This window comes from Oncorhynchus gorbuscha, linkage group LG16, assembly GCF_021184085.1.
Source record: "Oncorhynchus gorbuscha isolate QuinsamMale2020 ecotype Even-year linkage group LG16, OgorEven_v1.0, whole genome shotgun sequence".
In the NCBI taxonomy this organism is placed as follows: domain Eukaryota; kingdom Metazoa; phylum Chordata; class Actinopteri; order Salmoniformes; family Salmonidae; genus Oncorhynchus; species Oncorhynchus gorbuscha.
The window spans coordinates 28,091,879-28,102,143 of record NC_060188.1 but is presented as its reverse complement, the minus strand read 5'-3'; the positions used below and the strand labels follow the sequence as shown (position 1 = coordinate 28,102,143).

The following is a 10,265-nucleotide window of genomic DNA, read 5'->3' as shown; positions in this document are numbered from 1 at the left end:
TAACCTGTACTGGATACAGTATTTTACGTTTGTCTGTTGTTGTTTACTGTAATTGTAACCTGTACTGGATACAGTATTTTACGTTTGTCTGTTGTTTGCTGACCTAACAGTGTTATGCACACTACTGTAGTAGCATGAAAACGGGGACATGTTTTGTTGTGATTCTCCATGTTGACTGATTTGGGTATATGGAGTGAAATAAATGACATTTTCCTCAGTCTGCAGCATTGGTCTTGTGTAGTGTTTGTATAGTTGCACTTTCTCTGTGTACTTAATTTACAGCACTCTAATCACTGACAATTAGACTTGCTAAAAGTATTTTAGGTTAGCAACAGCAGTGTGTAACTGGTTCAAAAATATTGAATATGAAATGTGCGTGTTTCGTGGTAACAAAATCTTTTTTTTATGAAGTCGTGTATAGTTTTGACAAAAGTGTTCCATTTTGCAAATGATCTGAAGTGTTGTGCTACTTTTGTGTAGGGTGGTGCTAATTGTGTGTCGTGGTTTGACAAACCAGGCCCTGTTTTCAAAATTGTGCTAAAACAATTGAAAAAAAACTAAGTATGCCTGTCCCCTTGTATTTGCGTTGTGTGTATGGGTATATTTGGGTGTTAGAGGTTGTGAGAAAGTGTGTGGGTGTGCTTAGTTGGTGGTTTGGTTTGTCACAGGCTACTCCATAAATGGGTATATCTCTGTTAGCCACTCCCCATTCACCAATCGGAATGTTGGTATATAAAGATAAGTAGGTTTACGGTCCAATATATTTCACCTCAAAATACCAACATCTCTGTGTAAGGTGAGTCCAAATCATTTGATTACATTCCTCTTGTAGAAAATGCACTATTGTTTCATTGCCACTCAATGTACATATTTTATGAATCATCACACTTGATATAAAGTATTCAAAAGGAAGTAACGTTATTCTGAATTTCAGTTCTATTTTCGTCATCTACATGATGGTCATATAGTCACTATTGTGAACCCTTGAACTATTGTTAACTCACTTGATTATTTCCAACAGTTAATAAGAGAAATCATCACAATCCAGAGAATTAAAAGAGCTTGATTGTCCAAAAGACCATACTGCCTAATATAAGGTTTAGTTATTTGGATGATCAAAGAGCGTTCAAATGAGAGCGCCATTCAGTCAGTGAAGAGTATGAATACTGTAATCATTGTTGCACAGTACGGAGAAATTGAGAGATAGAGAAACAATATTAGTACTAAATCGTGTATTTATTTATTACTAGAAAGTCCTCTTTAGGATATGATGGCAGATCGGTAAATCAAATAACAATCCATTTGCTCCTCAAAGTAACATGAGTTCTAAAATAACTTATATTCACTTTGAAACTGATTTTAAGATATACTTGATCAAAATGATTCTCTCATACAGTATGTACAGCAAACTCTTCCCATTAAGGGTCAACCTTTGCGTGGCTTTACATCTGAATCCAAGATGTTTGCATCAGTAACTCCTCTTATATCCAATGTATGATTTATGTTATATTGTTTTCCAATTCATTCACTTCAGTGACCTTTTAAAGGCAATGTGGGAAACACAAATCTTGGAATGCCTGAACTTCCGTGTGGTTTTCACAGTGACCTGAGACGTTTTATAGATGTTGTCCTTTATTAATACACCCAAATGTAGTAAATATACCCGTTTTTGTGATGTTGATGTGAGGTCTTTGCCCAGTGGGATGGCAATTGCAAAATCTTAGAACTTTATTTCTAAAATCCCTCATGATATTCTTTCTATGTCTATCCCCTGCCTTTGTCACACCACATTTGCCAAATGTCTCTCTTCCCAGCACCTGCCATGCCTGTCAACCTTCTACTCTTCCTCCTCTTCCTCCCTGTGTGTCACGGCTGCCACACTGGCTCCTTCACCGACTGCCAGAAGGCTCCGTTCGTCCCCGGTCACAACCTGGCCGGAGAGGGTTTCAACATCGTCAAGATGAAGACCTCCGGCGCCTTTGTGGTGGATGTGCGGAAGTTCATGGTGGGTGGGCACGATGGTAACTGCACCCTGTGCACCAACACTCTGATGGACGGCCAGGTCCAGAAGTTACCGCTCTCCGTACTGGACTGGCGCACAAAGGTGAAGTGTCGTCGGAGCCTCAGCAGCCAGATGTACGAGTCGAGCACCTCCGTTCTAAAGGAGACCGCTAACGCTGCCAGCATCAGCTGGAAGGCTGGCCTGGGAATCAAGGGCATTGCTGGGGTTGCTGTTGGAGGCACACACTCCAAAACTGCCATGTTCGCCAGAGGCCACTCCACCAATGACAAGTTCTCTTTTACTAGCCATGAATTCAAATGCGAATATTACACGTGAGTCGAAATTTTGATTTTTAGTGCCACAGGATGTAAATTAAGGCGGGCTAAAGCAACAACAAAAAAGCCGACAGCTATTTATATAAGTTGTGTACGGGGAAAAAAAACGGTGTTCTCCATGTTGTTGAAGTTGTTTTTATTCATCATACCTCTCTCTCTGTCCTTAGCTTTCGCATCCGAACCCAGCCCCCTCTGAGCCAGGAGTTTCAGGACTCCCTAAAAAACCTGCCCAGCACGTACACCCACAACAAACCTGCCTACAGCCAATTCATCTCCATCTATGGCACCCACTACATCCGCAACGTGCACCTGGGGGGCCGGGTGCACTCCACCACAGCCATACGCACCTGTAAGATGGCCATGAACGGCCTCTCCCTCCATTCTGTCAGCAACTGTCTGGGGGTGGAAGCCAGTGGCACCATCAAGGGTGTCACGATCAGCGCCGAGACCAAGTACTGCAAGTCCCTGAGCAATAAACTGAAGACAGGCGTAAGCTTCGGAGCCACCTTCTCGGACCGCGTCACCGAAGTGCAGGGCGGCAACGTCGAGGTTGAGGACATCCTCTTCAACCCTGACAAGAAGTCTGGCTATAAAACCTGGCTGAAGACCCTGAAAAAGGTCCCTGGTGTGGTCTCCTACCAGCTCAGCTCCCTGCATTTCCTGGCCAGAGACAACCCCATCCTTAAGGCCAACCTGCGCAATGCCATCAGAGACTACATCCAAAATTACTCTGTGTCCACCTCCTGCCCTTCTGCTTGCAAGACAGGGAGACGCAACAAAGGCTGCGCCTGTATCTGTAGCGGTCACAGGAATGTGGACTCCAACTGCTGCCCCAGTAAACCGGGCGTGGCCAGGATGAATGTGACGGTGGTCCGAGCTACGGGGCTCTGGGGCGACTACTTCTCTAAGACAGACGGCTATGTCAAGGTCCTCTACGGAAAGCAAGGCGGTTCCACTCCTGTGATCTGGAACAATGACTTCCCCTACTGGAACTATAGGATTCAGTATGGAACAGTGGATTTGAAAAGTAAACAGTGAGTCTTTTTCAATTTTTATGTTAAATAGTCTCTTGAGGGTTACTATGTATAGGCATCCTGTGCAAAGGAATAAGTGGAGCAACAAGACATATGATAAGGGTGTTTTGGCCTCTCTGTGTCTTTGTCGGTGGGATCTCCAGGGTAGTTTCCAGTTTGCTAATTATGCTCCCTATTCTATAAAACCTTGTAAGAGTAAAAATAATAATAAAATAAAAACATTTAGAAAAACAATTACATTTAGCCAGCATTGTGAATATTTTGTGTATTACCACTGCTCTTACTTAGAGTGCTCTATCTCATTCACCCACTCTCTGTGTTCCCTAACAGAACCTTGCGCTTTGAGGTGTGGGACCGCGACAACAGATGGAACGATAACCTGCTAGGAAAGGGCTCCATAACCCCTCAAAGGGGCATGAACGTTAACCAAAGTTTCAAGTTGAAACACGGCACTCTTTATGTCTCCCTGTCTGTGGTTTGCGGCCCCAGCCTTAAAGGAGCCTTCTGTGATCAGTATGCCCCCTCACCTGGGTCCCAGGGTAGGCTGAGTTACGTCCGTGACTGGGACAGAGCGACAGAGACGTTACCCACCCTCTTCCAGGGTTCTCACAGGACCTTCCTGTGAACGGTGCCCCTCATGTTAATTGACTTACTTAATTATAATAATATAATAACATATGCCATTTGGCAGATGCTTTTATCCAAAAGGACTTACAGTACGGTGCATATATTTTTAGAATATGTGACCCCGAGCGGGAAGCAAACCGACAACCTCTAACCAATGCTCTTACCAGCTGAGCCTCATAGGACTATTTTCTCCTCTTCACTCTCTGTGGAGCATAAGGCCGCAACAACACATGCCATGCCAGACAGTCCTTTGCCGTTTTCTCTCTGCTTCACCTTTGTGACATGAGGCTAATGGTAAATCAGTTTTTTTTAATGCATTAAATCGATAGGTCAACCAATTAGCTTGCGTTGACAAGCTCGGTCTTTCCTTTCCAAGGCGATAAAATGCCTCATTGCTTCAGGGTTGCCTCTTACATTCATATATTTTTTCTTTCTGTCAAAAAACTAAATTATTTCTCAATATTGACCTTTTTTTTGTGTATTTTTTGTTGCGCAATTCTAGGTAGTGTCTGATACATCCAAATAGTTGGGGTTTCAGTATTACTCGTATAACTGTGGCACACAAAAAAAAACGTATTGAAAGTAATGTGAAAGGAGGGATTTTAGGTCTACTTGAGGCCTGCTTGAAGAGGAACATTACCCAAGTGCTTTTGCTGATTCATTACCACCCAGATGAAGTGGGTGAGACCACTGACTCTGGATTCCACTTCTAGTGCATTCCTTTGACCAGGGCCCATAGGGCTCTGGTCAAATGTAGTGCACTCTATAGGGAATAGGGTTCCATTTGGGACTCATGCTCTGTATTAGACCAAGGTAACAGGAACATGACCACATTCCTCAATTGACATGACACTTGGCAATAGCTGAGAAAGCAAATGTGGCTTACATACAGTACGTCACTTACATTTAGTTTTCACTGTATTTATCATTTTTTGGTATGTTTATGTTCCTTTCCTTTCACATTTGTTTGCAATTTCTATTTTCTGCTTGTACTGTCATTCAATAAACTGAGTAGACCTATCGTGGTGCAAGTGATTATTTAACTACTCAATAATTTGATACCTGTGGGCTCAATTTACACGCGTTAACCCATACTTTCATGTAAACCATGTATTGGGGTCAATGGTAGATGTGTGTGTGTGTGTGTGTGTGTGTGTGTGTGTGTGTGTGTGTGTGTGTGTGTGTGTGTGTGTGTGTGTGTGTGTGTGTGTGTGTGTGTGTGTGTGTGTGTGTGTGTGTGTGTGTGTGTGTGTGTGTGTGTGTGTGTGTGTGTGTGTGTGTGTGTGTGTGTGTGTGTACTGTATACAGTGTGTCTGTATGCACGGTGGCAGAAAAAAGTATGTGAACCCTTTGGTATTACCTGGATTTTTGCATAAATTTGATATAAAATTCACAACAATAGACAAACACAGTGTGCTTAAACTAATAAAACACAAATTATTGTATTTTTCTTGTCTTGTCTATATTGAATACATAATTTAAACATTCACTGTGTAGGTTGGGAAAAGTATGCAAACCCCTAGGCTAATGACTCCAAAATCTAATTGGAGTCAGGAGTCAACTAACCTGGAGAAGAATCAATGAGACGAAATTGGAGATTTTGGGTAGAGCCACCCTGCCCCATTAAAAAACACTCACAAAGATTGAGTTTTCTATTCACAAGAAGCATTGCCTGATGTGAGCCATGCCTTGAACAAAAGAGATGTCAGAAGACCTAAGATTAAGAATTGTTGCCTTGCATAAAGCTAGAAGGGGTAACAAAAGTATCTCTGAAAGTCAGTCCACGTTAAGACAAACTGTCTATAAATGGAGAAAGTTCAGCACTGTTGCTACTCCTTCAAAAAAATGTTTTTTTCCTTCATTGAGGTTAAGAAGAATCCTAGAGTGTCAGCTAAAGACTTACTCTGCAAGATGCTAACATCTCTGTTGACGAGTCTACAATACGTAAAACACTAAACAAGAACGGTGTTCATGGGAGGACTCCATGGAAGAAGCCACTGCTGTCCAAAAAAACCATTGCTGCACGTCTGAAGTTCGCAAAAGAGCACCTGGATGTTCCACAGCGCTACTGGTAAAATATTCTGTGGACAGATGAAACTAAAGTTGTGTTGTTTGGAAGGAACACACAACACTATGTGTGGAGAAAAGAAGGCACAGCACACCTAGATCAAAACATCAGCACACCAACATTAAAACATCAGCACACCAACATCATCCGAACTGTAAAGTATGGTGGAGGGAGCATCATGGTTTGGGGCTGCTTTGCTGTCTCAGGGCCTGGACAGCTTACTATCATCGACAGAAAAATGTATTCCCAAGTTTATCAAGACATTTTGCAGGAGAATGTAAGGCTATCTGTCTGCCAATGGGAGCTCAACAGAAGTTAAGTGATGCAACAGGACAACAACCCAAAAGACAGAAGTAAATCAACAACAGAATGGCTTGAACAGAAGAAAATGTGCCTTCTGGAGTGACCCAGTCAGAGTCCTGACCTTCTGGAGTGACCCAGTCAGAGTCCTGACCTTCTGGAGTGGCCCAGTCAGAGTCCTGACCTTCTGGAGTGGCCCAGTCAGAGTCCTGACCTTCTGGAGTGGCCCAGTCAGAGTCCTGACCTTCTGGAGTGGCCCAGTCAGAGTCCTGACCTTCTGGAGTGGCCCAGTCAGAGTCCTGACCTTCTGGAGTGGCCCAGTCAGAGTCCTGACCTTCTGGAGTGGCCCAGTCAGAGTCCTGACCTTCTGGAGTGACCCAGTCAGAGTCCTGACCTTCTGGAGTGGCCCAGTCAGAGTCCTGACCTTCTGGAGTGGCCCAGTCAGAGTCCTGACCTTCTGGAGTGGCCCAGTCAGAGTCCTGACCTTCTGGAGTGGCCCAGTCAGAGTCCTGACCTTCTGGAGTGGCCCAGTCAGAGTCCTGACCTTCTGGAGTGGCCCAGTCAGAGTCCTGACCTTCTGGAGTGGCCCAGTCAGAGTCCTGACCTTCTGGAGTGGCCCAGTCAGAGTCCTGACCTTCTGGAGTGGCCCAGTCAGAGTCCTGACCTTCTGGAGTGGCCCAGTCAGAGTCCTGACCTTCTGGAGTGGCCCAGTCAGAGTCCTGACCTTCTGGAGTGGCCCAGTCAGAGTCCTGACCTTCTGGAGTGGCCCAGTCAGAGTCCTGACCTTCTGGAGTGGCCCAGTCAGAGTCCTGACCTTCTGGAGTGGCCCAGTCAGAGTCCTGACCTCAACCAGATTGAGATGCTGTGGCATGACCTCAAGAGAGCGGTTCACACCAGACAACCCAAGAATATTGTGGAACTGAAAAAGTTTTGTAAAAAGGAATGGTCCAAAATTCCTCCTGATAGTTGTGTGGGTCTGATCCGTATCTACTGAAAACGTTTGGTTGAAGTTATTGCTCCCAAAGGAGGGTCAACCTGTTATTAAATACAAGGGTTCACATACTTTTCCCGACCTGCAGTGTGAATGTTTACACAGTGTGTTCAAGAAAGAGATGAAACATTATAATTGCTTGTGTGTTATTAGTTTAAGCAGACTGTGTGTGTCTATTGTTGTGACTTAGATGAAGATCAGATAACATTTAATGACCACTGTATATATGTTTGTATATTATTTTACTGCTTTAGGGACGTAATTATTGTTTGGATAACCTTATTTACTAATATGTATTGATTTTCTTTCTTTGTTTCTTTTTTTCACTCTTTATGCAAAGCACAGTGAGTGCAGAGAACCCCGGAAGAAGAATTATCATTTAATTATCATTGTAAATTATTGTAATGTTTGTTTAATGTGTCAATTAATCCCATAAGGGATGGGTTGCCAGTTGGTGATTTGACACAACAAAAAAAAATATATATATATATATATTCATGGATACCAAGTTACAGTAGGATTTGGCCCTGTATTCCTTTACAGAGAAACTCAAATATTTCACATGTGGAAAATCACATGATTTTGTCTGAAATTTCACGTGAAATCATGCGAAAACACGTTTTTGGAACACTTCACATGTGTTCAGGTTTTCACATGTGTAGTTTCATGATATCACGTTGCTTTACATATTGTCACATGTTATCACATCAACTTCACATAAGATCATGTGTTCACATGAAATTCATGTTGTTTTTCCATAAGGGTTTTGTGATGACAGTTTAGAATTCGAATTATAACGGCTGATTATTTAGAAAAGGATAATCACCCCTAAAGATTAATTCCTGGAGTGAAATGTTTTTACGACTTTTTGAAGGAAGCACTTAAACTGCCCAAGATATTTGGGGTGTATATGACAGGTATAATCTCTGACTTCACTTCCTCCAGATCATGTTTTTAATTATTTCAGTTGTAGGCCTTAACTCGGAGTCCTTTTCAGCAGGCCTGGTTTTGTGAGGACAGCTGAGAACTTGTTAGAAAGGAAAATAACAGGTTACCCAGTTACCCAGTTAAAACAGAGCAATGTGCACAGTGGATTTCATTACTGTATCTATTTCAGCCTACTCAGACAAACTGAGCTGAGCCAAACTGTGCCGAGCCAAGCCAAACTGTACTGGGCTGAACTGGTTACACATCCACCATAGTTACTGTAACTCTGCAGGACAATGTGAAAAGAAGTTATCTGAGCCAGCGGGGTATAGTTCAGGTCGCCCCTATAGTGTGTATCAGGCATATGTGACATGTAACGACTATCGGGGTCTCCTTCAGGATATAACCCCTTTTTAGTGAGATGGACCCCCACTCTATCGGCGATGTTTTAAACCTGCCTCATCTCTGCTTTTTTCTTTCTACTCTATGCCAGCTAAATGGAGGACATCAAGGTGGGTTATACAGTACAAGACAGTTCATCACTGGCCATGCTGCCACTTCCAAGGAAATGAGAGCAGAGCGTGAGTTCATCACAATCATAAAATTCTTATTTGAAATGAATCTGCACCTTGGCCCAATTTATGAACTATCTTACTGGATATAAGACGTCACTGCATAACATAGGTGCTGATTCGTTGGTAGATAGTATATGTTTATCCTTTGAATTTCTCACGTGTAAATATTGGTAGCCTAACAACTTCGGCCTAACCTCAGTACCTGTTACTGTAATTAAAACTGAGAAGTATTTCAGATAGTGCTGGACCATGCCAAGCCACAGGTTGGGTTATCTGGGCTAGACGAAGGATTCCACTGAATGAGGACATCGTGTGCATTATTAGGACCTGAAGTCCATACATTGCCTTGAATACAGGCATTGAATAATGTTAGGAGCTCTTATTGATTCTTCTTTGCAGTAGGCTATGCTCAAACAGTCAGGGGACATTCAGGGATACTGTCAATGTGGAATGTGAGTGCACAACTCTGATCAATTGAGTCAACATGTGAGGAAATGGAATTGTAACATGAGGTTGAAGACAATATTCATGTTATGTTTAGTAATATGACTCCTTCTGTTGGTTTGGGGGGAAAGGCCACTGAATACGGTATACAATAAGATAACTTTGACACAAGATGTAGACTCACAAAGAAATCTAACATGGTAGCCTATTCTAATTGAATTAAGCAAAGAAATGTTGAAACAACTTTGATGTCATTTGCCTCAGGTTATAGGCGATTAGAACGCAGGTCTAGATGTATAACAATCTAATAACTTTTACTTTTTTTTGTTTTACCTTATACAATTTTGTTACGGTTTTCAAAATCTAGGCCTATCAGTAAAATAGTCTGCATTAGCCTAATATTAAAACAGAAAGTAAAGTCTGATATCGAATTCTCTAAATCATTAGGCTACATTGCCTTTTAGTCTACAGCTGACTTCTATTCCAGTCATTATGATGGCGTTTGCCAGTTTGTGGTGGACAGCTCATAAATAGAGCTCTTGTGCATTGAAGTGGTGGCTTCCGATAATTTAAAAAAACGTGTTTAATGGGGGTAACATCCCCTCATCCTCTGATTATCTCACTTCCTTCTGCCTGCCACTATAGACCACCCTGAGCCCCTTGAGGAAACCGCTCCTTTGGGAAGGGGGGCTGGGGTTTCCGTTGCCCTACCCAGTCTCCATGCACGTGGATTGAATTCCACCAAATGATTTTAATTCACCTAAAACAAACTACAGTTCACTGGTTGGCTTGGAGCGCCGACCGATTACGCGCTGCGGATAGACACCGAAGGGAAAAAGGGCGGAGGGGGAGGGATAGCAGGTAAAGTGTTAGAGATGGAGAGAGGGAGACCGCGCGTGCGCACAGAGTTCCATCCCTCCGCATCGCTTCTTTTTTCATCCTTTTTTTTTTTTGCAGCATCA

At 42.8% G+C, this 10,265-nt stretch overlaps 1 protein-coding gene across 2 annotated transcripts; it reads left to right on the top strand.

The window, feature by feature from the left end:
* The first annotated feature begins 768 nt into the window (after nt 1–768).
* Nucleotides 769–5,019, top strand: LOC123999951 (perforin-1-like). 2 transcript variants are annotated; one of them, XM_046306002.1, is made up of 4 exons: nt 769–796; nt 1,815–2,334; nt 2,505–3,371; nt 3,702–5,019. In XM_046306002.1, exons 2-4 carry the CDS (start codon nt 1,823–1,825, stop codon nt 3,994–3,996), a joined length of 1,674 nt encoding a protein of 557 aa, XP_046161958.1. In that variant the 5' UTR covers nt 769–796; nt 1,815–1,822; the 3' UTR covers nt 3,997–5,019. The 2 variants fall into 2 exon arrangements, with proteins under 2 accessions (XP_046161958.1, XP_046161959.1); XM_046306003.1 differs by having other exon boundaries at nt 2,505–3,364; nt 3,702–3,906.
* Nucleotides 5,020–10,265: the final 5,246 nt, after the last annotated feature.